The sequence below is a fragment of the Cebus imitator genome, unplaced genomic scaffold (genome assembly GCF_001604975.1).
Source record: "Cebus imitator isolate Cc_AM_T3 unplaced genomic scaffold, Cebus_imitator-1.0 Scaffold52, whole genome shotgun sequence".
NCBI classification, from domain to species: domain Eukaryota; kingdom Metazoa; phylum Chordata; class Mammalia; order Primates; family Cebidae; genus Cebus; species Cebus imitator.
In genome coordinates, this window is record NW_016107367.1 from 22,486 (window position 1) to 50,151 (window position 27,666).

The 27,666-nt window shown below is 41.7% G+C and overlaps 3 protein-coding genes and 1 long non-coding RNA gene across 10 annotated transcripts in view; 3 read left to right on the forward strand and 1 right to left on the reverse strand.

Annotated features, from left to right (window-relative positions):
* Nucleotides 1-418: 418 nt before the first annotated feature.
* On the forward strand, nucleotides 419-3,279 carry LOC119471145. The gene is made up of 2 exons (XR_005200142.1): nucleotides 419-1,194; nucleotides 2,966-3,279. It is a non-coding gene; the product is annotated as an uncharacterized LOC119471145 (long non-coding RNA).
* A 994-nt stretch (nucleotides 3,280-4,273) lies between these two features.
* On the forward strand, nucleotides 4,274-6,221 carry MRPS16 (mitochondrial ribosomal protein S16). The gene is made up of 3 exons (XM_017528030.2): nucleotides 4,274-4,480; nucleotides 4,927-5,187; nucleotides 5,971-6,221. The coding sequence occupies exons 1-3, from the start codon at nucleotides 4,468-4,470 to the stop codon at nucleotides 6,108-6,110; spliced, it is 414 nt and encodes a 137-aa protein (XP_017383519.1). The 5' UTR covers nucleotides 4,274-4,467; the 3' UTR covers nucleotides 6,111-6,221.
* Nucleotides 6,222-6,888: 667 nt separating this feature from the next.
* Nucleotides 6,889-25,702, forward strand: DNAJC9 (DnaJ heat shock protein family (Hsp40) member C9). 2 transcript variants are annotated; one of them, XM_037738286.1, is made up of 5 exons: nucleotides 6,889-9,610; nucleotides 9,786-9,926; nucleotides 10,425-10,679; nucleotides 13,211-13,297; nucleotides 24,187-25,702. In XM_037738286.1, exons 1-5 carry the CDS (start codon nucleotides 9,431-9,433, stop codon nucleotides 24,253-24,255), a joined length of 732 nt encoding a protein of 243 aa, XP_037594214.1. In that variant the 5' UTR covers nucleotides 6,889-9,430; the 3' UTR covers nucleotides 24,256-25,702. The 2 variants fall into 2 exon arrangements, with proteins under 2 accessions (XP_037594214.1, XP_017383516.1); XM_017528027.2 differs by lacking the exon at nucleotides 24,187-25,702 and adding an exon at nucleotides 13,620-14,551.
* The window catches only part of FAM149B1 (family with sequence similarity 149 member B1), a 58,442-nt gene continuing 45,726 nt past the window's right edge, over nucleotides 14,951-27,666 (reverse strand). For 5 of the 6 annotated variants that reach the window (XM_017528009.1, XM_017528005.2, XM_017528011.2 and 2 more), the window contains 6 exons: nucleotides 25,701-25,804; nucleotides 23,018-23,242; nucleotides 21,255-21,378; nucleotides 20,878-21,003; nucleotides 17,456-17,528; nucleotides 14,951-16,197 (listed from right to left, as the gene is read on the reverse strand). In XM_017528009.1, coding sequence (XP_017383498.1) covers nucleotides 16,124-16,197; nucleotides 17,456-17,528; nucleotides 20,878-21,003; nucleotides 21,255-21,378; nucleotides 23,018-23,242; nucleotides 25,701-25,804 — 726 coding nt within the window. In that variant the 3' untranslated portion in view covers nucleotides 14,951-16,123. The remainder of the gene's footprint in view (nucleotides 16,198-17,455; nucleotides 17,529-20,877; nucleotides 21,004-21,254; nucleotides 21,379-23,017; nucleotides 23,243-25,700; nucleotides 25,805-27,666) is intronic. The other variant, XM_017528006.1, reaches the window with a different exon arrangement.

A 27,666-nucleotide genomic window follows, 5' to 3' on the forward strand; every position in this document is an offset into this window, starting at 1 on the left:
AAAAAAAAAAAAAGAGAAAGAAATAAAAGAAAATATGTACAAGGATTTTACTGCAGGAATGTTCATGATATCAGAAAAATTATTTTTCAAAATTGTTTTTGCTATTCAGGATCCCCACATCATTGGGGCCTCTGCCTCCCTGTGGCAGTAGGAAAACAAAGGTAATAGTGGTCGGAAAGAAGGATGTGCTGGAAAATGCCACTGGCAATTCAGTGAACTTCAAGTGGGAACATTTCAAAGTGTAGATTTGTAGGAAGTAAGGATTTGGCGTATGAAAGTTTTGTGAACTAGTAAAAATTTCATACGGACTAGCATTAATTAGAAAATTGGACTAGGTATTCCCCAAGTCCCCTTCAGACCTGAATATTCTGTTGTTCTTACATATTTAAGCTTTCCCAAGTGACTTCACATACTCTCAGTTACTATGTAACAAACTTGTGAAGTTGAATAGTGGATTCATATTATCTCATTTAACTCCTGGAGGAGTGGTTCATGCAAAGAATAATATTAACTGGGGGGTGGGGGAAGTAGTTAGTGTTCTTATATCTAGATGTTCATAGAAGTAATTCTGAAACCTACTTTTTCTAATTTCTAGAGACAGAATAATGTAGTAGTTAAAAACTTGGACTCTGGAGTCAAACTGCATTGTTTTAAAACCTGGCTCCTCTACTTATTAGCTTCATAAACCTGGCAAACTACTTAACCTCTCTGTAAACTGGGAATAATAAATAACAGTAGTTATCTCCTAGGTCTTGAGGAGTAAGAGTGAATTTAGGTAAAGCACTGAAAACATCAACAATGAAAATAATGTAAATTACACAGTGCGAACTGGTAGGTGTTAATTATTACTAACAGAATGACTTCAATCCTAAGAGGAACAAATGACTCACGGTGCTTTAAAAAAAAAAAAATGAGAGGCCAAGTTATCTTTAAGCTTTTCAAAATGAAGGAGAAATTTAAAACAACAACAACAACTCTTTTTCTCCCTACCACCTTTCATTTGCTAGCTTCCCCTCTGAATTCAGAGGTTCTTAACTGGAAGGTGTAGAAGCCTCTGACTTAGGTGGAAACAGCTGAGGCAATGTATTTTCCTTACCATAATGTTTATGACCTGTCATCATCACCAGCTGCTGAACTTTTTTTCAGGTTGGACGGCAATTAGAAGCTGAGCAGGCCTACAAGTACACGAAAAAGGTATGACATAGATGCCTTTGTCATTTGCCTGCCCCATGTTGAGGGTGGGAAATTAGGAGGGAGGTACTGGCTTAATTCAGGACTTTCATAATGTTAATATTTTTTCTAGAGGCTTTTCTTGCCATCTTTGCCATTATCAATGGGCTGCTGGGTTTGTAATAATAACCTACATATTGCCATGGGTGATCTTTCTTCCAACTCTTGAAAGAATATATAATAGTTAATAGAAAGATAGCCTGGGAGTCAGTCAACCTGAATTATGATTCTGGTTTTGCCATTAACTTACTGTGTTGATAATATTGTGAGCTTCATTTTTCTCATGTGTAAAATGTAGGGGTTGGTCTAGTCTAGGGGTCAGCAAACTTTTTCTATAAAGGGCAAAATAGGAAATTTTGGGGGATTTGTAGGCCAAACAGTTTGTTGCAACTACTAAACTCTGCACTTGTAGTACAAAAGCAGCTACAGATAACACATGAGTGAATGGCTGTGTTCCAATAGAATTTTACTTACGAAAAACAGGTAGTGAGCTAGATTTGGCTCATGAACAGCCCCTGGTCTGTTTTATGTTACATATACATACATATTTTGAAACAGAGTCTCACACTGTTGCCCAGGCTGGAGTGCAAGAGCACAATCTCAGCTCACTGCAACCTCCACCTCTGGGTTCAAGCAATTCTTGTGCCTGAGCCACCCAAGTAGCTGGGATTACAGGCATGTACCACCACACCTAGCTGATTTTTTGTATTTTTAATATAGACAGGGTTTTGCTATGTTGGCCAGGCTAGTCTCAAACTCCTGGTCTCAAGTGATCTTCCCACCTCAGCCTCCCAAAGTGTTGGAATTACAGGTGTGAGCCACTGCTCCCAGCCTGTTCTATTATTTATGAATCCCAAGTAACTTGAAAGACAGTGGTTTAAACAAATTAGTGTTTTCTCATCTAATGAAAAGTCCAGGGCTGGTACCACAGCTCCATAATGTTATCAGGGACCCAACATCTTCTTTGTGCTCCACCAATTGTAGCATGCAGTTTCTATCCCTCACAGTTGCAAGACAGCCAATGTAGCTTGCTGTCATGTCCATGTTTTCAGGCAAGATAAGGAACATTAAGGAAAAGGGGCCATGCCACTTCCCTTCCCTTTAAAGGACTTTACCTAAATAAAGGGCTTCTCCAGGTGTTCTACCCAATGATTTTAGTTTACATTTCATTAGGCCACAGTTGATCATATGACTACCTCTAGCTGCACTGGAAGCAGGAAAATGTGGCTTTTTAGCTGATAGCAATGCTACCTTGAAAATAAATTAAGATTTTGTTAGTAAGAAAGAATGGGTATTCAGTAGGCGCCTAGATGTCTCTACTACATATCTAGATTCTAAAACTAAAACCAGATCTAATACAAGCCTATTTCCTGATTCCCTGCTGTCATTTGCCAAATGGGAATACTACACATTAGTCAAGAGACGCTGGTAATAATGTGAACACTTTTTAAAAACAAAAAAAGTAAACTTTAATCAAGTTATCTTACAAAAAAATGTACAGATCATGACTGTTCATAGTGCTTGATTAATTTTCACAAAGTAAACATATCCACGTATCCAAGACAAGGTTCTAAGGTCTTCTAGTGGAGTTTTCATGAAGTAGGGAATAAAGAGCTAACTCCATCCCAGGGAACTATGTTCTTTAGCTGTAGTCCCACAAAAGAGAGGTCTTCAAAGCCACATAAAGTATATCATTTATGACAAGTGTTTTTTCCTTTCTTCCTCTTTTCTGTAGCTGAAATTGAAAGATGAGGCTTTGCTTGCAGAGATCCACACAGTACAGGAAACCGTTGGCTTTGGAAATCCATCTTTCTGATACCTCTCCAGCTGAACAATTTTCTATATGAGACTCTGAGTTCCTTTCCTTCCCAGAGAGTTTCACACCATATGAAGCCTGGAAATGGGCTGCTGGGTTTGTAAAAATAACCTACAAAAGAATCTTCACCATAAATAGAGACCCATTCATTTCTTTCCATTGGCTGTGTTACTGGATGTTTTACTGGTTGATAAGAAACTGGGTCACAATAAAGAATGAAAATATGAAACTCAGAATTCATCAGTGTGGTTCTGGAGTTAAGGTATACTGAGTTATTTATAGGTATTATATAAATAGCTATATATAGTGTAATTGCTCTAATAATTATATGGCACATGTATAACATATAATAAAATGTGTATACTGGGGTCATTATTAGGGTTTCTGATGAAAGCTTATTGGATCACTCCTGGAGAAAGGCAGCTGCTAAGATCTCTGGCCAGACAGGAATGAAGGCATCATTTTCAAAGGTGGCCCTGGAGGAAGATTAGGGCAAAGAGCATATTAGCCCTTTGGAACTAACAGTGAACAAAAAAGCTGAACAGAGAGGTCTTGGCTGAAGGTGGAGCTAATGGACACCTTCTCACCAAACACAGGCATTTTCATGGATATAAACCACTACGGCTCTAAGGAGACACCATTACCCTCAACACTGAGGCCATTACTAGGGCTACAGATGTTAAAAAAAGGAAATCGTACTTCACCTCTGCCCAGGATCACAGCATGGAAAATGTAGGAATAACCCCTCAATTTTTTTAAGGTGTGACTGCCTCGATAGGGGTGGGAGGATCATAGGAGGAAAGGTGAGATGTAAATGTTTTGGTTAACGAGAAGGATAAACTCTAGTCACTTATAATTCTTCTAGTCTCGGCCCTGACGCTACCTCCTCTGTGAAGTCGTCGGCAAGCATTAGGTTTGCCTTCTCTGCTCTCCTTGCACTAGTTTCTCTGCTGTAATCTCACGGTCTCCCCAGCGGACTGTGAGATCCACGAGGAAGAGAGAGCGCCCTTTCATATTTGCGTTCTCAGCGTTGCGCCTCGGCACCAACGCGAGCAAGATGGATGGATGTTACAGCACTCCTCTTGGCGCGGCTGTGTTTGGCCCAATTCTGACTCCGGCACTGACTCACAAGCCTGAGAGGGATCGCACCGCCACTCCCACCAGACACCACCAGAAACGCCTCTTTTGCAGCAGTTTAAGGTACGTTAGGGGTCACCGTGTTGCATCGTGGGAAGTGTAGGGCAGCAAGCGGAAGAGGCGGGGCGAGCGGATCATCCGCTTCCAGAGTCAGGCTTTCGGGCTTGGATAGCCGGGCGGTTCGGATCTGTGTCTACATGTCTCGTGTTTGTGTCGGTCCTCTGCCCCGCCAAGGCCGTATTGTTGGTGCGCGCGGGTAGCGGGGCGCTCCAAGGAGCCGCACCATGGTCCACCTCAGTGAGTTATTGGGCCCCCGCGAGACGTTCCGGGCGGTCACGGGGCTCGGGAGTTTCGGGGCCGGGTGAGGCAGTGGTCTACCTGGCGCGATGGAGGGAACCCAAACCTGAAGCAGCCACACTACCTTACATTTGATCCTTCTCTCAGTTTTTTTTCCCCGCTTAATCACCGCTGAAAAATCCCCACCCCACTGAAGCAGCTAAGGTTCCGACAAGGTCACAGAGCTAGTGAATGGCAAACCTATGCTGAGCAGGTTTGGGTATGAAGAGATCATTGCTGGCTGGAGTGGCCAAGAGGTGTTTCACAAAGAACAACGGTATCTAAGCTGAATTGACAGGAATGGATTGGAAGTGAGGACATTTCAGTGGAAAAAGGGAATTGTTCCGTCTGTGTCATTTTGCCCGTTTTGTGCTGTTCTTGTGTCCTAACCAGGTGTTTTTCTACAGATACTCTCCTCTGCAAGGCCTACCATGGAGGTCATTTAACCATCCGCCTTGCCCTGGGTGGCTGCACCAACCGGCCCTTTTACCGAATTGTGGCTGCTCACAACAAGTGTCCCAGAGATGGCCGTTTCATAGAACAGCTGGGCTCCTATGATCCATTGCCCAACAGCCATGGAGAAAAACTCGTTGCCCTCAACCTAGACAGGATCCGTCATTGGATTGGCTGTGGGGCCCACCTCTCTAAGCCTATGGAAAAGCTTCTGGGTAACGAAGCTCTGGTCTTACCTTATTGAGGGGATTTTAAACTGAAGTCAGCTCCAGGACAGTGGGTATAAGAATGATTTTTCGGCCGGGCGTGGTGGCTCATGCCTGTAATCCCAAAAATTTGGGAGGCCGAGGCGGTCACATCACCTGAGGTCAAGAGTTTGAGACCAGCCTGGCCAACATGGTGAAACCTCGTCGCTACTAAAAATACAAAAAAATTAATTAGCTGGGCGTGGTGGTGCCTGCCTGTAGTTCCAGCTACTGGGGAGGCTGAGACAGAAGGATCGCTTGAACCGAGGAGGCGGAGATTGCAGTGAGCCAAGATCATGCCACTGCACTCCATTATGGGCGAGAGAGCGAGACTCCATCTCAAAAAAGGAAAAAAAAAAAAAAAAAAAAGATTTTCCTCTTTTCTAGGTTGTCCAGGACTGAAGTGGGAGCTGAAGTTTTGATCTAATTGGCATTTTGAATCTGGAGATCCCGTTTGTGGCCTCCTTTGTAAGACTTTTTGGATGACTGGTATTTTATGCTAAAAATGGGAATAGTGTGTTTTGAATGGCCATCTGTCAGTTTGCCTTTTTTAAAGTAAGGGGAATACTTTTAGGAAGTAGACATCCACTGTCTCCTTGCCAGGGAGAGGTAGTACAGAGTTCGGCAAGTGAGGAGCATGGTTTACATCCATACAGTGGGTCAGATCTCAGACCTCCGTTCTGTGAGACAGAGTTCCTAGGGAAGCATTGGCTTATACTGTATTATAATAAGTGAAAAGTCTGTTGCTTTTAGGTCTTGCTGGCTTTTTCCCTCTGCATCCTATGACGATCACAAGTGCTGAGAGACTGCGAAGGAAACGGGCACGTGAAGTCCTGTTATCGTCTCAGAAAACAGATGCAGAAGCTACAGACACAGAAGCTACAGAAACATAAGTGAGCTGACTTCAAGGAGCATAGCAGTGGGAACAAGGTCAAGGTCCTCTTGAAACGCTGCAGAGATCTTACTTTTGTTAGATTTGGAGTTCAATAAATGGAGTATCCTGAGTTGCCCTTGCTCTTCTGGCCTGGCCTGCACAGGGCCCAGGGAGAGATTTGTTCTTGTGTGATGTAGAGCTGGGTGTGGGTATTAACTAGCTTTTTTGGACTGCCTTGGGAAAGACAGTGGCTGTGGGAGGATTGGATTTTTGAATTGGGCTCTGGGTCTTCTGGACAACTTTACAATCTACTGGCTTCCAAGACTTCTTGCTTCAAAACCTCCAGCCAGATTATTCATGGCCCATTCAAATCTTCATGTTCTTCCCTCAAGTGCAAGAACAGTTACCTTTCTTACTGATTTTGTAATTGGAGAATTATATTGTCTTGCTTAATGCATATTCCTTTTTTTTTTTTTTTTTTTTTCTGAGATGGAGTTGGTCTCTTGCCAGGCTGGAGTGCAGTGGCGTGATCTTGATTCACTGCAGTCTCCACCTCCCAGGTTCAAGCAATTCTTCTGCCTCAGCCTCCCAAGTAGCTGGGAGGCACCCACTACCACACCCAGCTAATTTTTGTATTTTTAGTAGAGACAGGTTTTCATCATGTTGGCCAGGATGATCTTGATTTCCTGACCTTGTGATCTGCCTGCCTTGGCCTCCCAAAGTGCTGAGATTACAGGTGTGAGCCACTGCATGCATAAATATACAAAGGTAGATTTGTTTTGCTTTTGGGCTATAATAACCTACCTTTTAAGAATGAGAAACAGCTGGGTTTAAGGGAGTTCAGAATGAATCAAGACTGAACCATTTAAATGTGGCTGTGGTTTCTGCATATATTATGGATGGGATCCTTCTGAGAATACTGGAATAGGGAATTATGACACCAAGCCAATTCAGCTGTGAACCTTATTCTCGTACTTTTCTTTCTTGCTGGTAATTTTATGGAGCAGGTTAAGAAAGCTGCTCTGTGTTAGGATAAACTGTGTACCAGTAATTTTGAGAACCTGTGATGAGTGATGCATTTTACTTGTATCTTTTCCTTCCTACCTTGATGCCAGTAATGTATAAGGGATCTTTATAGTTTGAATGTATTTGAATAATTTCAGTATCCTTTAGCTCTACTTTTTTATTGGACTCAAAACGATTCATAGGTCTCAAGTAGTCACATGTGTTTTAAAAGCCTGAAGTCAATGAGATGAAACTCAACATCAATAATACGAAGTAACTTGTAAATAAATAATGTAAGGAACTCATTGGGGCAGTGGCTCACACCTGTAATCTCAGCACTTTGGGAGGCTAAGGTGGAAGGATCACTGGAAGCCAGAGTTCAAGACCAGCCTGGGCAACACACCAAGACACCGTCTCTACAAAAAATTTAAAAATTAGCTGGGCATGGTGGTGATCACTCATAGTTCCAGCTACTCAGGAGGCTGAGTCACTTGAGCCCAGGAGGGCAGTGCTACAGTGAACTGGATTGTTCCACTATAGTATTGCCTGGGTGACAGTAAGACCCTGTCTCAAAAAGAAAAGAAAAAACATTAGGTAGTTTGGCTGGAGCATAATAATTAATTAGATTTTCTGGTTTTCAAAAATGTGAGTTTCAATAAAAGAATATTTCAATGTGCTACTTCAATTTTCAGTAGCAAATGTATATATAGAAAAACGTTAATGTATGTGAGTACCTTAAAAAACGTGAGAAACTGGAAGATAATATTGTAAAGCATCTACATATACCCTAGGTCTTTTGTGTACACAGTTATTTGTGATGATTATAAGGTATTATGAAGGCAGGTAGGATTATCTCCATTTTACAGTCACGGAAGCTAAAGCCTAGAGCTGGAAACTTGTTCAGTGATATAAGATTCATACCCTGGTTATGCCCTCCCAGAAAGCCCTTCCCAACATATGTTGTCCATACAGGGAAAAAATGAGCAAAGATAGGTGGCTTAACTCTGGTATGTGAGTAAGATATAGGAAATTTATAGAGGAGTTTCTCTCAATGTGCCAGCTTATTTTGTTCTCTGTGTTTTATATTCTGAGAATGATTACCAGCCATCCCAAATTCTGTGGTGGTTACAGCTCCCCTGGGGTTGTTGCTGGTTGGCCCCCACTTTGAGACTGATGCCAGGGCAGGTTGAGAGGAAAACTGACTTTAGCTGGGTTTGATCTTGGATCTGGGAAAGAGATATGCTCTGAAAATCATGGCAACTCTGGAAGGTTAAAAAGATATTAATGTATCCTGGAGAGTTTGAGGCTTTGCAGAAATTTACTGGCAGAGCAGAATGATTCTGAAAAGTGTTAAGTCAGTGAGGGGATATTTGATATTTTCTGCTAACTTGGGTATTCTCTGAGGTATTCACTTTGCATTGCTTATCCTTTGTCTAAGATATGTATACACATACTTCCTTTGTGAGCTTATCCTACTTCCAGAGTTTTCTCCCCAGCCTCAGCCTTGCTTTGGGTCTTCAGGCCCAAGTTTCTCCCCATGTCTTGGGTGATTGCTCCCACCTACCCTGCTGCCAGCTGGGATCCAACATGCGCAAACCCAGCTGTGAACTAAACAGTATTAAAAGAAAGAGCCTTTGCTTCAGCAGTTTATGTTAAGACGGGGGCTTGGGTCATCTTATCTCCACTAATGTGTAAGATGAAAGTCCTGTTAGATAAAAGAGTTTTTTATCTTTTTGGAAGACCCATGTTTTGTGCTTTTTGGGTTTCAGTATAAGGTTTTCCTGCAGGGCTGCAGGGAAAGTTCCCCAGCATTTCCAACCAGTGAGGTGCAAAATTATTTGGGCCTGTAGCTCTACCTATTACTTTCACGATCATTTTTGAAAAATCACATCTGTTAAGCTGAACCATGTGAAACTGCTAAATGCTGATGTTTTCTACTTAAAAAATAGGCCAGCAGTTTGTAAATTCAACTTAATATATGAACTTTTTGAAAAAGCTTTTCTGGGAAACTAAAAGGAAAATGGACGCCAGATTTCCAGAGTAAGGGGAGGAGGGACCCGAGCAACATCTCTTCCCTGTGAGACCTGGCTCCTGCGCGCGGCCCGCTATTTGGATTCCACCCGCCGACTCTTACCTTGGCCGGCGCCGGCCTCGCCACGCCCCATTTTGCGGCCGCCGTAAAGAGTGGCTGCGCGGCGTGGCCACGCCCTTTCAGCGCTTGTTGTGACGCAGGCGCCCTAGGCTTTTTGAGCGGGAAAAAGAAGCAACCCTGAGTGGTAGCCGGCGGTGCCGGGAGCAGCTGCTTTCTCTCGGGCCGTATCTCCCACCCCCGGCATGGGGCTGCTGGAGCTTTGCGAGGAAGTGTTCGGCACCGCCGACCTTTACCGGGTGCTGGGCGTGCGACGTGAGGCCTCCGACGGCGAGGTCCGACGAGGCTACCACAAGGTGTCCCTGCAGGTGCACCCCGACCGGGTGGCCGAGGGCGACAAGGAGGACGCCACTCGCCGCTTCCAGGTATGCAGGATCCCGCCCCGAGGCCGACAGGCCACCCGGGCCTCCTCAGCCTTTTGGCTACCGGGCCCCGCCCGGGGGAGCGCACTGAGCTGGTGTTTGCGCCTTCTCTTCCTTTCTCCTGCCGCGGTTTCGGTGGGAGGAGCAGGGATGACTTATGGATACTCTCTGCCCTCAGATCCTGGGAAAAGTCTATTCCGTTCTCAGTGACAAAGAACAGAGAGCAGTGTACGATGAGCAGGGAACAGTGGACGAGGACTCTCCTGTGCTCACCCAAGACCGAGACTGGGAGTCGTATTGGCGGCTACTCTTCAAAAAGGTAGGAGATTCTGTAGGTTTCTTTGTGACTGTTACCATCATTCGATCAACAAACCTTTATTGATTGCCTCTAAGGTCTTGTGTTAATTTTGTAGGAATGAGGAATTTTGAGTTTGGCCTTGAAATATAAATACACACTTACTGAAACAGGCTTTTTATTTCCTGTTAATGTGATTGTTTCACTGAAAAGGGCCGATTTATTTTTTTGTAGGATACACTTTATTTTACATATCCAATTGTAAGTCCTGATTCCGGGTCTACTTTCACCCTTGGAAACTTCACTTACATTTCTTTTCCCTGGTCCCTAGTTAGCAGTTGTGAAGACTGGGCTTACAAAGGAGAACTCCGGAAAAGCTTAGGCATAGAAAATCTGGTTCAACAATTTCAACTCAAGCAACTGTTGTATTACAGCAATTCAACACCTAACTCTAGTTTTATTCGTGTACCTTTTATTTAAAGTAAAACTCCCAAAGTTAAAGCAAATTTCCTTTATTATCAGATATCTTTAGAGGACATTCAAGCTTTTGAAAAGACCTACAAAGGTTCAGAAGAAGAGCTGGCTGATATTAAACAGGCCTATCTGGACTTCAGGGGTGACATGGATCAGATAATGGAGTCTGTGCTTTGCGTGCAGTACACAGAGGAACCCAGGATAAGGAATATCATTCAGCAAGCTATTGACGCGGGAGAAGTCCCATCCTATAATGCCTTTGTCAAAGAATCGAAACAAAAGATGAATGCAAGGAAGAGGAGGGTAAGATTTTGAATACTGTTGATTTATATCTTGACTGCTTCCAAAAACGATTTGAGAGTATTTATAGCAGTAGAAGTAAACATAAAGCTCCATAAATAATGACTAGGGTTAACTTGGTCTAATAGCTTTCATCTAATAAAAGGACATACCGGGGGCACGCCTGTAATCTCAGCACTTTGGGAGGCTGAGGTGGGTGGATCACGAGGTCAAGAGATTGAGACCATCCTGGCCAACATGGTGAAAACACCATTTCTACTAAAAATACAAAGATTAACTGGGCGTAGTGGCACGTGCCTGTAATCCCAGCTACTTGGGAGGCTGAGGAAGGAGAATCGCTTGAACCCGGGAGATGGAGGTTGCAGTGAGCCAAGATCGTGCCACTGCACTCCAGCCGGGTGACAAGAGTAAGACTCTGTCTCAAAAAATAAATAAATAAATAAATAAATAAATAAATAAATAAATAAAATGGGCATACCAGTTCATCAAGAGAAACTATTTTTCTAGTATATTGTGCTCACGATGATTTTTATTGTTTATTATCATAGTAAAGTAGCACCGAAGTCTTTTTTCATATGGGCCAATTCTTGTAGCCTTACTGAGGCATCCCTCAGGAGATAAAGTTAATGGAGCCTGGATACACAGGACAGGCAGTGATCCTTATTCGGTTGAGGGGTAAGAAGAGAATGGCAGAGACTGTCTTGTTAAAAGTGCAGATTTGGGGGCCTTTGCCAGAGTTTGATTCTTGAGTTGGATACAGAATTTTTTTTTATTTTTTTTATTGAGATGGAGTCTTGCTCTGTCACCCAGGCTGGAGTGCAATGGCGTGATCTCGGCTCACTGCAACTTCTGCCTCCTCAGTTGAAGTGATTCTCCTGCCTCAGCCTCTGGAGTAGCTGGGACTACTGGGGCACACCACCACATCGGCTAATTTTTGTGTTTTTAGTAGAACAGGGTTTCATCATGTTGGCCAGGATGGTCTCGATCTTGACCTTGTGATCCACCTGCCTCAGCCTCCCAAAGTGCTGGAATTACAGATGTGAATCACCGTGTCCAGCCTTTTTTTTTTTTTTTTTTTTAAGAAAAACTTTAGCTTTGTGGTCCCCAGCTGTGCCAGGGGTAAGGTGAGTTGGGGGCGTGGTTCAGGATGAAACCTCAGATCATCAGGCATTAGATTCTTACAAGGAACACACAACTTTTAGAACCATTGCTGCCTTCATAAGTGCCCCCCTGGAACTTGTCTGCAGCTTTTACATATGAAATGCACAGAGAGAAAGCTGACCTTTTTGTGGGCCTGTTTTGCCTAGATGGCTGCACCCTCTCTGGTGAGGGGAGCCATGGAGTGTATATCAAGATCATTTTGGTTAATAGGCTACATCTGCTAAGACTTAGGCTGACAATTACCTTAAGTTCATCATTTTCTGAGATGAAACGGCACAGCTGCATTCACAGTAGACTGTTAGCTTGAGAAACTTCCCTAGAATTTGAGGAGAAAATGGCGGTTTTGAGAGACTGTTCAACAAACGTGAAGGGAATGCTGAATTTAAAGAGATAATTTGAATACAAGGAAACAGTGTCGTCTTATAGGGATGGGAGGTCCTAATGTATCATCATCCCCAGTATTAATTTCATTAATTGCTACTTAGAAAATTCAAAGGGGATGTTGGGGCCTCTTAAGTTGTTGCCCCAAGAACACCTTAGTGTGTTCTTTTGTTCTTAGTGGTATTTTGGAAATAATGTCCTAGGAAAACTTGACAAAGAAAGGCTGCTTTGAAATCAGGTAAAGAAAGGTTAAAACTGAGTCTGCTGATGTTTCTTCTGACTACTCAGAAGTCATTTTAAACTGGGATTCCCAAGGGGATTACCAGTCTAATATAGTAAATTGGGTTTCCAGAAGAGGAATTGGAAGTACCTGTATCCTAGCAATTGCATCGTTTTCCTTACTTTTTTCATAGTTGTTTTTAAGAGATGACATCTTACTCTATCACCCAGGATGGAGTGCAGAGGCATGATCACAGCTCACTGCAGCCTTGAACTCCCGGGCTTAAGCTATCTTCTTACCTCAGCCTCCCTAGTAGCTGGGACTACAAGCACACGCCACTACACCAGGCTTATTTCTTCTATTTTTTGTAGAGATGAGGTCTTACTATGTTATCCAGGCAGGTCTCAAACTCCTGGGTTCAAGTATTCTCCCACCTTGGCCTCCCAAGGTATAGGGATGACAAGTGTGAGCCACCATACCCAGCCTCCTGTTCTTTTTTATAACAATGTGATTTATGAGTGCCAAATTACTTACTACCTCTAGCAAGTAGAATTGGGAAAAAGCGAATAAATGGTAATTGGAAACACAGGATCTACTGCTTGTTGTCAGCATTGTTGCCTTTTACTAAATAACCTAATTAGGTAACTTTATTCATTTTGTCTATTCATATAATCCTCATGTTGAAACAATATTATGGATTTGCTTTTGGGAAAGAGAATGTATTTTAAACATTTGCTGGTTGCCCTGAATCTCATGTGAGTTTCTGTTGCAGGCTCAGGAAGAGGCCAAAGAAGCAGAAATGAGCAGAAAGGAGTTGGGGCTTGATGAAGGCGTGGATAGCCTGAAGGCAGCCATTCAGGTAAACTTGGCAGTTTATTGCCACTTCTTCCTTAATGATTTGAAACCTGTTGCTAATATTTTCTTTGGAGTGTTGTATTTTGTTTTCTTCTTGTAGACAAATAGAATGCCATCTATTCGTCCTTTTCAAGTGTACAGTTTGGTGGTTTTTAATATATTTACAGAGTTTTACAGTTATTAACACCAATTGAAGGACATTTTCACCACTCCAAAAAAAACCTCCGTACCCATTAGCAGTTACTCCACTTCTCCAGCCCCTGGCAACCACTCAGTACTTGCCATGGATAGTGTTGTGAAAGCTTGTGTTTTAACTTCTCAAACAGAGCAGACAAAAGGATCGGCAAAAGGAAATGGACAATTTTCTGGCTCGGATGGAAGCAAAGTACTGCAAACCTTCCAAAGGAGGAGGGAAAAAATCTGCTCTCAAGAAAGAAAAGAAATAATGGAATTTTTCTCTTCAGAGGTCCTTAGGTGTAAATTGATGCTATCGTAGGCAAGGTGCAGCCAAGATTTGAAGGCAAAAGTCAGCTCAACTCTTGAGAAAAGTTGTCTTTCCAGCCTTAATTTTTCAGATAGATTAGACCAAGCAGAATCTGTCAACCTGATCTTAGTATTTCCTAGAAAGCACCTGACATTGTGAGGTCTCACCTGAAGGAACTTGGTGGTGACAGTTGGGAGGGTGGAGGGAGGCAGTGTCCTTCCTGACAGAACTTGCCTCCATGGATCTTCTGTACATGGAACTCTATCTAGAATGTGGTTCTGTTCATGCTGTTTTCTGTGATGTGTGTGTCTGTTAGAATAGGCTCTCTACCCGGCTAGAACACCTTCCAAACACTTGCTGGAATAGCTGCCTTCCATATACTTCCCAGTTTACATTTGGGCTTAATGATCTTGAATAGACCCTCTATTCATTTTACTCAGTCAGGTTTTGTACTGATGTACAGGTGTTAAATTACTTCAGGCATTTTTGTAAGAATTGTATATGATTAAATAAAGTGATGGTTAAGTTCTGGGGGCTTTGTAAATGATCCCAGTAAAATGTGACCTAGAAAAATATGAATGGTGTTTAGGATGAGAGAGAAGGGGAAAACAGTAGTCCTGGTCAGCTTTATAATAGCCCGGTTTCCATAGCATGAAGAGATGTATATTGTAGTCCTGCCACTAATTGCCCAATGTCTTTAGTTGGGCCACTGAGCTTGTCTGAATCTGTTTCCTCATTTATAAAAGAGTTATTACATTGAAACAAAGAGTGAAATCCAAACCTGTCAATTGTATGTATTAAATATGTCCAGCTTTTTGGTTAAAAAAAAAATTGCACTGGCTTTGAGGGAAAACACACAGGGTGAGGGAATTGGGCTAAATGACTTCTTAGAGGCCCCTTTCTGACTCTTTAACTTTGAAAGGCAAACCATATTGATCCAATTATTATAGTGAACTCATGGTAATGGTTTGTGAGAACATTACAGAGATCTTCATTTCTATTTAGATGAGTTGGCATGAGAATATATGGAATTTTTTTTAGGGACTCTTTAAATCTTTGAGTTGTAGACTATGAAATATACCATATGCATAAAGTAACCCTTTAGCTATTGAGCCTTATATATCATAATTTAAGGTAAACATGTATGACACATTTTCAGTTTGTGACTACAAATAGTTTAAAAGTAATTTTTAATTGTATTAAAAATATAACTTAATGCAGGTCGTTTGAAGCATCTGTTTTCATATGATAGCATTAGAACACCTTGGTATAATAAAAAGTTACCCTAATTTATGATTATTTGTATTTATCTTTTCTGAAAATTAATAAGATCTAAAATTGGCATGATAATCAAGATTAGTATTTTAGTGAAATTTAAAATAAATTTAAGCCATAGTTAAAACCATTGCTGCATTCATGAGTGCCCTTAGGAAAAGGTCCACAGTAAAATCAGAAAGTCAAACCTCTCCTCCTCCATACCCATATCCTGCTGTCTATAGAATAAGTTTATGCTGGATTAATTGCCAGGTTTTCTTAAACTTTTAAGGAATTATACTCTGGTGGCTCACTAATAGATTCTACAAATTATTTTTTAATTGACTTCCTTAGAGCTGCAGGAGAATATCTGGCAAGGTACATTTAATATTTGGAAAAAAGATTTGACCAGTAACATACTTTAGTAAGAAAATAAGCATAACCTGGCATCAGGTAGGCATTGTAAGGTTGAGCTGTCCTATCTGAAAAAAAATGCAATATAATTTATTACAGAAGTTACTTTACACCAATGCTTAACATATGTTTTTAGGTACACACTCCTTCCATTTTAATATGCTGATAGGGTAGGACATCTAAAGAGAGCTTTAGAAATCACATCAATTTGATGAGGTCAGATTTTTGACAGCAAAATGACTTAAAACTGAGTATAACTCTCCAGAAATGAAGACAAGCTGAAGTATTCTGAAGCCAGTAATATTGTCACTGATCATTTGCTGCTTTTTGTGTATGTGTGACCTCATCAAATCCTATATAATTGAACTGATCATTGTTAAGAGACAACATGAGCAGTGATTTGGATATAATTCATTGTTGCATCTTTGGGTACAAACTTTCCTTTCCAATGGAATAGATTAATTTATGCTGAAAGAGACAGTAACTGGAGGTAGAAACAACACTCATGTCATTTTTGGCAGATAATGCTGTTTTGTTCTTCAGTCACTTGTGCCAAAATCACTCTTCATGAAGATGGTTTCTAATCAATCTTCTGTACAAGCTCTACATCACTTGATGACAACACTGCTTCATGAAATCTCGTGTTTTCTGCAGCCTGATAGGTTCTTCTCATTTGCCTTAAGGTCCCTGCCTGGTTCGAGAGACTGGTCCACCTCTGCTTTGAGATTTTGTAGACCCATGTAACTGAGGACCTGTCAGATGACATCACAGAGTAACATTAGTAGACAGTCCAGGTTTGATAATAATCAAGTTTATAGCTAAGGGCTTTCTTGCTCCAATTATGAATTGGACTTTCTTAAGGTATGAAAGCAGTAAACTAATTTTGCAGAAGAGCCCACTAATTAAAAAGAACTAAGATGTCTGATTCACTCACTTTAATATTACATTAGTTATACCTGACAGTGTGGCAGAAATTAAACAGCTCAAATGCAGATATGAAAGCCGAATCTGACGAAAGCATTTAAAGACTACCAAACAATGCTACAGGGAACTGGCCTGAGAAATCACTTGGACTACAAAGATTGTTTGAGGCAGACTAGTTTTTACTATAGTTGCAGATTAATCTTATTAACAGGAAATATCTCAGCTGTCCATTACTTCTAAATGTACCTTTAGCATAGTACGAATGACCCTGATGTGGTGAGAAGAGTGTCAAAGGCAGAATTAAATATCCCGCAGCCTGGGCAACATAGCGGGACCCTGTCTCTACAAAAAATAGCTGGGTGTGGTGGCACTACTTGTAGTCCCAGCTATGTGGGAGGCTTAGGTGGGAGGATCCCTTGAGCTCAGGTGGTTGAGGCTCCAGTGAGCCATGATCATGCCACTGCATTCCGGCCTGGTCAACAGAGTGAGACCGTCTGAAAAAAGACCCCTCTTTGCTGGAACCGAGTCATTTTGAGTGCGAAAAGAAAAAAAAAAAAAAAGACATCCCTCAATTTCCTCCCATCACTTCTTTGTTAGTACATCTACAGAGTATAATTTGAAGATAAAAAGAATTAATGGGGATAGCATCAGACTCGGCATACTGTGATGGTTTAGAATTTCATTTCTTACCTTGGCCTAACAGATTAACTGATCCAAGCAGTTTAATCCATAGGAATACGGATTTTGCCTACATAATAAAATCCATGCCATGTTCTAAAAGAATATTTTGAATGTTATAACAAGGACTAATTAGGGTTAAACTTTTTGGATTAAAAAAAAAGCAGTTTACCAAAGTAGTGAGAATTTGCATGGTATGAAAAAAACCTGAAACTTTCTGGCTCTGAGCAATAGAACTTTCCTAGCTTTTTATTATACCCCATGGTCCAAAATGAATTTTAGGTGATTTACAAAGATGTGGGGAAACAATAAATCCAAGAGAATCTGAAATAGGTGTAGGAAAAAGACAAAAGCTGGGTCTTAACACATCCACACAGTAGTAAATAAGGGCCATGACCCCACCTGTACCTGCAGATCCCTTACCAGGTCGTGCGTGATGAGGATACTCAACTGCACATGAGCGGTGATACTGTGTATCCAGCTAAAAGAGAAAAGAGGAGACACTTCTTATGATGCAGCTCCTCCCAAAGGATAATATTTTAGCAGGTTCACAGGAAAACCTTGAAATCAACAGTGTAAAAGGCACAGACTACCAGCCTGACGGAAAAGTCGGCTAAGTGCACTGTGTTGAATTTCAAGTAGAAAATCCCAAGCCAGATGCGCACAAAGCCATTTATTAACTTGTAAAAATTGCGAATTCTTCAATGTTATTACTATGCTGTTAAGCTACTTGCTGTGTGTGTGTGTTGTGTTGTTTTGCCTCTGAACCTGTTTTTTTTTCTTGTTTTGAGATGGAGTTTCGCTCTGTTGCTCAGGCTGGAGTGCAATGGTGTGATCTCTGCTCACTGAAACTTTCACTTTCTGGGTTCAAGCAATTATCCCATCTTAGCCTTCTGAGTAGCTGGGATTATAGGTGTGTGCCACCACACCTGGCTAATTTTTTGTATTTTTAGTAGAAACAGGGTTTCACCATGTTAGCTAGGCTGGTCTTGAACTCCTGACCTCAGGTGGTTCGCCTGCCTCGGCCTCCCAAAGTGCTGAGATTACAGGTGTAAGCCACCATGCCCGGCCACAGCTAGCATTCTTAATAAATTGAACAACTAGCTATCTCTCTTTTTATGACAGCAAATGGGGGAGAAATGGTAATTAATTTTTACTTTTTTTTTTTTAAACATATGAGAAAGAGAAGACTTTGAAATGTTTTCATCTGTTGAATTTTATTCCTAAGGCAACCAAAAATTAAATGTTTTTCGTCAGGTGCAGAGGTGTACCCCAGGAGGCCGAGGTGGGAGGATCACTTGAGCCCAGGAGTTTTAGGCCGCAGTGTGCTGATTGCACCACTACACTCCAGCCTGGGTCAGGAGTGAGACCCTGTCTCTTAAAAAAATGAAATGTTTGGCCGGAAGCGGTGGCTCATGCCTGTAATCCCAGCACTTTGGGAGGCCAAGGCAGGTAGATCACTTAAGGTCAGAAGTTCAAGACCAGCCTGGAAAACTTGGTGAAACACTATCTCTACTAAAAAAATAACAAAAATTAGCCAGGTGTGGTGGCAGGTGCCTGTAGTCCTGGCTACTTAGGAGGCTGAGGCAGGAGAGTCATTTGAACTCAGGAGGCAGAGGCTGCTGCCAAGATTGCACCGCTGCACTCCAGCCTGGGTGACAGAGCAAGACTCCGTCTCAAAAAAAAAAAAAAAAAGTTTGAGAGAATCTAGCTGTGTAATACAATCGTCAAGTACTACTTAACATATGTCTTGTATCAGATTATGAGAAGGCAAATTCAGTAGAAGTTCTCAAACTTTTGGGGTTCACATTGAACCCCAAGAATCAGAAATGCTCATTTTTCCTTTTTCTTGTTTTTGGTGAGTTTCCCCCTAAGTCAACCTCGTGGGGTTTGCTGTGTTGAATAGTGTTCCCTCAAAATTTACGACCACCTGGAACTTGTGAATGTGACCAAGTTTGGAAATAGGGTCTTTCAGATGTAATCGAGGTAAAAGTCATACTGGATTAGGGTGGGCCCTAAATTCAGCGACTGGTATCTTTATAAGAAGAGTGAACCTTGGGAATAGACACAGGGAGGAAAGCCATGTAAAGACAGAGGTAGGCTGGGCATGTGACTCATGCCTGTAGTCCCAGCACTTTGAGAGGCTGAGGTGGGAGGATCACTTGAGCCTTGGAGTTTGAGACCCGTCTGGCCAAAAACAGTGAGACCCTATCTCTACAAAGTGAGAAATAAATTAGCAGGGGACAGTGGCATGCGATTGTAGTCCCAGCTACTCAGGAGGCTAAGGTGAGATGATCACTTAAGCCCAGGAGATTGAGGCTACAGTGAGCTATGCTCTGCACTCCAGCCTGGGCATCAGAGTGAGACCCTGTCTTTTTTATTAAAAAAAAAAAAAAAAAAAAAAGTCAATCAGTCTAACAGGCTGTAGGAAAAAAAAAGTTGGGAGTTGTTGGCTTACGCCTGTAATCCCAGCACTTTGGGAGGCCAAGGTGGGCAGATCACTTGAGGTCAGGAGTTTGAGACCAGCCTGGCCAACATGGCAAGAACTCTGTCTCTACTAAAAATACAAAAATTAGCTGGGCATGGTGGCGCACGCCTGTAATCCCAGCTAATCGGGAGGCTGAGGCAGGAGAATCACTTGAACCAGGAGACATAGGTTGCAGCTAGCTGAGATTGCACCATTACACTCCAGCGTAGGCAAGAGCAAGACTCTGTCTTTAAAAAAAAGGTGGGGGGCAGAAATTGGGAGTGATGCAGCTGCAAGCCAAGGATTGCCGGCAGCCACCAGAAGCCAGGAAGAGACAGATTCTTCCCTAGAAGATTCCAAAGGGAGCATGGCTCTGCTGACAACTTGATTTTGAACTTTTTGCCTCTGGAACTGTGAAAAAAAATTACTGTTGTTTTCAGGCACCAAGTTGTGGGTCATTTCTTATGACCTAGTAAACTAATACAAAGGTCTATTCATTGATTATCCTCAACCACTCTTGTAGTAGAAGAAAGATTTTGCAGTGCTTTAGCCTGCTGTGGTTCAAGGGTCATGAGTTGGGACAAGTATGCTGCAACACCACCATCCCGACAACTTCCAGGATGTGGAGTCCCTGGTTACTTCCCCAGGATCTCCAAGCGCTCTTGCCACAAAGCAATTTATGTGGGGTCAAGCTTCCGGCCTACAAATGGGGAAGGTCAGTGCATGACCCCATTGCTGATCAGGTTTTTCCTATTAAAAGGGATAGTAAATGCACAATAAATGGTAGGTAGTGTCAGCATTTAAAACACCAGTAGAAAGAAAAAGTCCTAAGCTAAGCTTGGTGCTTAGGACTTTTTCTAGATTGATTATCAATATAAAATTTTTTTCTTTTCATTCTTTTTTTTTTACAAAAATTTTTTATTGAATCTAAACCCATGGGCAAACCATCCTAAGACTACTTAATGATTAGTTTCTAGGCATAGATTTCAGTCTTATACTCATCCACCAGGACTCATCATAATCTGAGACTACTTTTGATATAACTCTAAAAGAGCAGGATTACACAATAAAGTTATGTTCATCTGATATACACTGGGGTTTAATATTCTTGCTCGTGCTCGGACATAGCTAAGTGTTAAATTGCTTAGAATTTGCGATTTCTGTATAAGGCATTAAATAATAGGTGTCAGGGATCAGTTAGGATGTGAACAAAATGTATTTATAATACTGTTTTTATTGTTGCAAACTCAACTTTCATTCTGAGTTAAGCCTGTAGATAAAGTCTTAAGTCTGCCAAACTAGTATTCCCCCCACTTCTTCTTTCCCCACTATCCAGACCATTCTAGAAAGTATGTCACTGTACCAAAAATGATTGAGTTGTATTGGGCCTGGAGAAAAAGTCGGGCAAAAGGAGCCTTTCTTGGGGTTGCTGATGGTTAGGCTCATCCACCACTGCACTTCGAGCTCTACTGGAATCGCCCTGGGGTTTCTGCAGAGGAGACAAAAGTTACAGAAACTGTGAAAACTATCTGTAGTGTGGTATGTAGTTAAAACCCTATCAACCCTGGCAGATACGGTACGTGCAGGCCAAGCAGCTCCAATCCCACGTCATAACTTAGCACTCAGTTTGTACTTTTGACAAAATACAGTATAAATCAAGATCACAGCACAAATCTTGCAGATTGCTGCCCATGAGGCTGGATAGTAAGCACATGGAGAGGCAATATGAAAGAAACATACCGTCTGTCTTTGTGGCCCCACAGTGCTCACATGTTCCACTTCGGCTGTGCCAATAGGTGGTAGCAGATTATTTCGACTCAGGGGCATTGGTGAGGGAGAGGAGAGCGAGTCAGCTGCCACCTGGCTACAGATCCCACCAACAAACATGAAGGTATGAAAGCGTGAAGTTACAACAATACCAGCAAATTGATTAGAAATCAGATAAATGAAGCAGATGAATTTAATGTGCACAGAAAGCTTTAGGCTGACTATGTTTTTAAGTAGAGATCTCAGGATTTTGGAAAATTAGAGTTTTTAAAATAGTGCTGATTTTGTTTTGAAGCTCTATACTGGGCACACAACAGAAGCTGGCCTTTTCTTTCCCACATAACTGGAATAAAACATTTGTCCCTATCTGGTATTGTACTTCTCTGCTGATTTGGATTTGTAAATTCCCAGCTGATGATGGAATTCTTGACAGTTCTGGACCTTCTGGTTATCCTTCTCCCTAATAGCTATAGTTCTCGGGTACAGTTCCTAAACCTTCATTTCCTTCAGTAGGATCTGGAGCAGCTTTCAGTATTCCTCATACTTAAGACACTAATTGAAACTGAGTGATACTTTCATGACCCAGAAGTAACAAAGCAACTTACTTTTCAACTTTGAAAAAAAATACTGTCAGATGGAATGAGAGATTAATTATACATCAAGACTACTCATCCCCAAATGAATGAATTTATAGCTCTGTTGGTATAGATATAGCTACATCCACATAATAATGCTTAACTTGGAAGCTGAATTGAAAACACTGTTGTGGCCTTATTATGTCATACCTTTGTTATATTTTTAGAAACAAATCATCCTAAGACAGTTTGTGACCAACAGCTAAAATAATTCTGTGTTTAAAATTGGCTCCTAGGTATTTGTTGCACGACGAGGCTCAGAATGTAAAGTGAATGAAGGGTGGGAAAAGGAAAGGGATTATTTTTAGTGTCACTTCCTAAGAAGTGCTAAGGGATATTTTTTCTGGTATATAAGCAGCTACTTATCTGAGGTTTATAACGGTTTCATTGTCAGTGGAATAAGCAGATCCCAGTGGTACAGAAAAACCTTAAAGGGGAATTAACTATTATTTTGGGGTGAAATTTCACTGAAGATGTTCCCACTACAAAAACATTTGATTAAATAATAGGTTCTTTATTCCTTTTGTAACCCCAATATAGTATTCTTGCCAACATTTTATTTTTACAAGTAGACATAGAAGTCTTTAGCTAGATCAACAGAAAGATTCAATATCTATTTCATTAAAATTTAACCCCAGCCGGGCGCGGTGGCTCACACCTGTAATCTGAGCACTTTGGGAGACTGAGGCAGGCAGATTGCTTGAGCCCAGGAGTTTGAAACCAGCCTGGGCAACATGACAAGAACCCTGTCTCTACTAAAAAAAACAAAAAATTAACCTGGCATGGTGGCACCCACCTGTGATCCCAGCTACTTGGGAGGCTGGGGTGGGAGAACCACTTGAGCCCAGGAAGTTGAGGCTGTAGTGAGCCGTGATCATGCCACTGTACCCCAGCCTGGGCAACAGGAGTGAGACTGTATCTAAAAAAAAAAGTAAAGTAAAATAAAATTTAATCCCATTAAAAAAATATGGGCAATCTATCATAAGACTACTTAATGATTAGTTTCTAGGCATAGATTTCGTTCTTACATTTAAATTAACACTGTATGTAAAATGCATTAGTTTTACCACAGTTTCCAGAAGTTCTGCTTTTGAAACCTACACTCGGGTTCCTCTGAGGATTTCTTCCACAGGTCTTGGTGTTCCAGCACATGAATGGCTGGTGCTGATCGGATGCAGGGTTCGTGGTGGTGGATTGCGTCTCCTGGCAGACTGCACTGTGTATGACAGAGATGATGTACTAAACTCCACAGCTCGATTTGGCCAATTTCGAGTTGAAAGGATGGTACTGGACCCAGGCCTCAGAAGTAGCTTGTCATCAAGATCTCTAGTAGCCAAATCAGAAACCCACAATGAAGTAAAGATCTCTACGTAGACAAAGACAAGACTCATGGGTTAAAGCCTTTGACTAGAAACTACACTTAGGGGAAAATAAAGCAAAAATAAAAACCTTTCAATAAGTAACCTAGTTTCCAGATGGTACTCTAGCTCAGGCATGAGAATCTGTTCTTAAAAGTAGGACATTATTTCAATCATAAACATAGTTTACTAGAATGGCCATTTGAGAAAGCAAGAATGTTATTCACCTGCCATCACAGTCACTTTCAGTCACCAGTGAAGGCAAGCCTGAAGGACACCTACTCCAAAGTGCCTCCCAAAAATTTGCCACAGGGGCTGATTCCTACTCTAAGGCATTCTTTTGTGCTGAAAGATTGTTACCTGAAAGACAAATATTGCTGCTTGGGAGTAGTTGTGGTGTCAGTGTGGCTCCCACTGTGGTGATTGAAGTGCTGAGCAAGATGGAGCTGGCAGGGATTTGGGTTTGGGTTCCTTGGAAAGCTGGGAGTGGGCAAAGGATCTTGTGCTGCCCAGAGCCAGAGCTGTGGGACCACAGTAACCCCATCTGCATAAATAACTGAAAGACAACCCTTTTCTTTAAGTCTTCCAATAAATAAAATACTGTACCTAAACAGTTCAGTAGCTTAAATACTACCCTACAGATTCAGGTGTATTTTGTGTTTTAAAGCAAATGAGAGGACATTTGACTATTTTAAGACATCTAAGGCTGGGCATGGTGGCTCACGCCTGCAATCCAAGCACTTTGGAGGCCAAGGCGGGCTGATCACCTGAGGTCAGGAGTTCAAGACCAGCCTGACCAACATGGTGAAACCCCGTCTTAAAAAAAAAAAAGACATCTAAGGGTATCTGAACAGTGAAATGGAAGGGAAGTGAAAGAATAAAGCAGCTAAGCTCTGCCATTTGCTCCTACAACTTTCAGCAAGTTCCTCAACCTTTCAGGCCACTTTGGTGTCCTCTAGTGCAAAATGGCCCCGTGCTTAGAGGACTTTGAAGGGATGCTGCCCGTCAAGGATAGGACTAAACTATTCTGGTCTTCCTGCCTCTCTAGCAATTCACTTACGCTTTTTTCTTTTTTTAAACACACCCTAACTGCTTTCTAATTACAAAAGTTTAGGCTTTAGCTGCCTTATGTTCACCTTTATTTTTTCTATGAATGTCTAGATTTGATCATGATCTCTAGCCAGGTGACTTTTAGGTCAGTTTCCAGATCTCATCTCTTCCACATTTCCAGTGAGATGGTCCATCTTTTCCACCAAAACAAGCTTCTGTCAAGCTTGAAATCTGAGATGAGTGATTCCTCTATTTCTATATAATTTCACTTACTTGACAATATCTCACAAAATAACTCATTCCTTTCTCACCCGGTATGGTCGCTTGAGTGCACACCCTTAACAGCTTGTGTGTGGACTCATGCACTGACCCCTTACCTTTAGTCCCTTCCACTCCATCCAATCCATGTTCCACTGCTGTGAAGTCGACCTTTCAAATTCCTGATTTAAATATATGCGCTGCCAAACCAAAACTCATACATTGCTGGAAGAAGTGTAAGATGGTACAACTCCTTTGGGAAACTGTATGGCAGTTTCCTATGAAACTAAACATATACCTGTCCTGTGACCCTTTTACTTCCAGGAGTCTATTCAAGAGAAATGAGACCGTAAAACCACAAAAAAGACATACAAGAATATTTATGGTACCTTTACATGTAATACCTCTAACCTGGAAACAATCCATGTGTTTAATTAACAGGAGAGCAGATAGATAAATCATGCGTATTCTTACAATTGAATACTCCTCAGCAAGACAACAGGTCATATGAAACAGTGTGGATGAATCACAAAACATGACACTCAAAACCCTCCACAATCTGGTCCTAACATAAGTTCCATAGTCACTTCTTTCTTGCTAATTACACCATGGCCTATTTTAATTCTAGAGGATTGCCAATTATCTTTGTTCAGAAACATTAAAGTTCTGACCCATCTTCCATCCTTTTATATCAAAAATGGTCTGCTATCTCTCCTAAATATTTTGTACTTTCCTATCTCCAAACCTTTCCCCATATCATTCCTTTTACCTAGAATGCCCCTGCTGCTCTCCTTTGCTTATCCAAAGCCCCATCTTTCAAGGACAACTTCCAAACCAACACTTACCCACCAGCATGTTTTGGGGCTGTCATAGCACTCATTCTGGACAGCACACACATGGCACTCAGTCACAAAAATGTCACATACAGTTAGGACTCTTTTTACCCAGGTATGTCTTCTCTTTCTAGTTACATTATTAGCCCCCTGAGGGTGGAGTATTTTTGTTTTTTGTGTTGTGGTTGCTTGGTCGGCACTTAATAAATGCATACTGATGAACTGATTTTCCTTTCCTCTATTTCCTTTTTACACTCTATAGTCTGAAAATGTTGAACTTCTTACAGGAGCTTGTCCATTAGGGAGAGGTTTCTTGGCTGTAGCGGCATCCCATGAACCAAGAGACCATTCATGTTTGGCTGATGACTGCTTGCTTGACAGAGACTCATCTACATGTCGAAAGAAGACAGTACTCATGATTGGTTGGAGAAGATACCTGTTTGGTTTCCCAACCTTGCCAAAAGTTAATATTTTCAATTTGGTTATTTATACTTTTTCCCTGTGCTTTAATTTTTATAATATCTCGGGGACCTTAGCTGGGGCCCCAAGTCAACTGTCCGTGTGATAGGGTCCCTCCTTTCCTCTCCATTCCTAAATGATAGCAGGTAGGGGAAGCCTGATCAATCTGGATGAACACAATTAACAGCCCTCTCATGGGGAGTGAGGACCTTTATTATTATTATTGTTTACGTTATAGTAGAAGAGAAAACTCAGACAAAATATGGAACAATAATAGAAAATAATAAGGGGAAACTCCAACTTGATCTCATTCATCATTACACAATCCTGCACTCTGTACAAACTAATCCTCTTTCACTACCTGTGGAGCAGGTCAGCTCTCGGTAACCTAAATCCTAAAGAGTCTGTACTATGAGGTAAGCTTATTTGTTCTAATTTTAGCAGGATGTAATGTTTCTTGGACTGGCACTGCCATCCTAGACCCCTTCTTGTTTTCTCAGATCATCAGCTCATTACCTTTTCTGGCCATCTCCATTGCCATAGAATGTATTTTCCTTCCTCTTTCTCTTCAGAATGTTTGAATTAACTCTTCTCTTTCCTTAGATCATGAAAGACCAGAACGTCTATTTATTCAGGGCTTAGGCTACTAAACCATGGCCACACCAGTTCAACATGCAGAAGTGCTTTATCACCACCAAAGGAACATTAATTTACCTGGTTCATCCCTGGTGTGATGACTCATGAGCCTTCCTAATTTTCTTTTCTTTTTTTTTTTTTTTTTTGAGACAGTCTCGCTCTGTCACCCAGGTTGGAATGTAGTGGTGTAATCTCAGCCCACTGCTACCTCTGCCTCTCAGGTTCAAGTGATTCTCCTGCCTCAGCCTCAGAGTAGCTGGGACTACAGGTGCCTGCCACCATGCCCAGCTAATTTTTGTATTTTTTAGTATAGATGGGATTTCACCATATTAACCAGGCTGGTCTTGAACTCCTGGCCTCAAGTGATCCACACACCTTGGCCTTATTTTCTTTTTAAATACCTGCTTTGTAAATCCAGCTGCACAGTATCTGGCCAGTATACCAACAAAGATCTGGTAGTAAAACCAGAAAAAACAAAAACTAGATCTGATAGTAAAATCCAGGGTTGGTAACTATCATATAGGAACTGGGACTACATAAATCATTACCCAGGGATAAGTCCAACCTCATCAGTCTCCTGCAGGAAATACCATCTTTGTGCTTGTTCAGACTCACTCGAAATAGTTTTTCTCTTTGCTTTTGTTTGATTTTTATATCTGTTTATGAGTACTAAACATCCAAAAGGCAAAAAAGTTAACAGATTTAAATATTAAAAAACAAAAACAGGCTGGGTGTGGTGGCTACTCAGGAGGCTGAGGTGGGAAGGTGGCTTGAGCCTAGGAGTTTGAGACCAGCTGGGCAACATAGTGAGACTCCTGTCTCTAAAAACCAAACAGGGACCAGGCATGGTGGCTCACGCCTATAATCCCAGCACTTTGGGATGCTGAGGCAGGTGGATCGTATGAGGCCAGGAGTTTGAGACTGGCCTGGCCAATATGGTGAATCCCTGTCTCTACTAAAAATACAGAAATCAGCTGAGGTACTTGGAAGGCTGAGGCACAAGAACTGCTTGAACCTGGGAGGCAGAGGTTGCAGTGAACTGAGATCACGCCACTGCACTCTAGCCTGGGTGACAGAGTGAGAGACTGTTTCAAAAAAATAAATAAAAAATAAACAGGTGGGCCAGGTTGAGAGAACAAGGAAGGAAAAAGCCAAA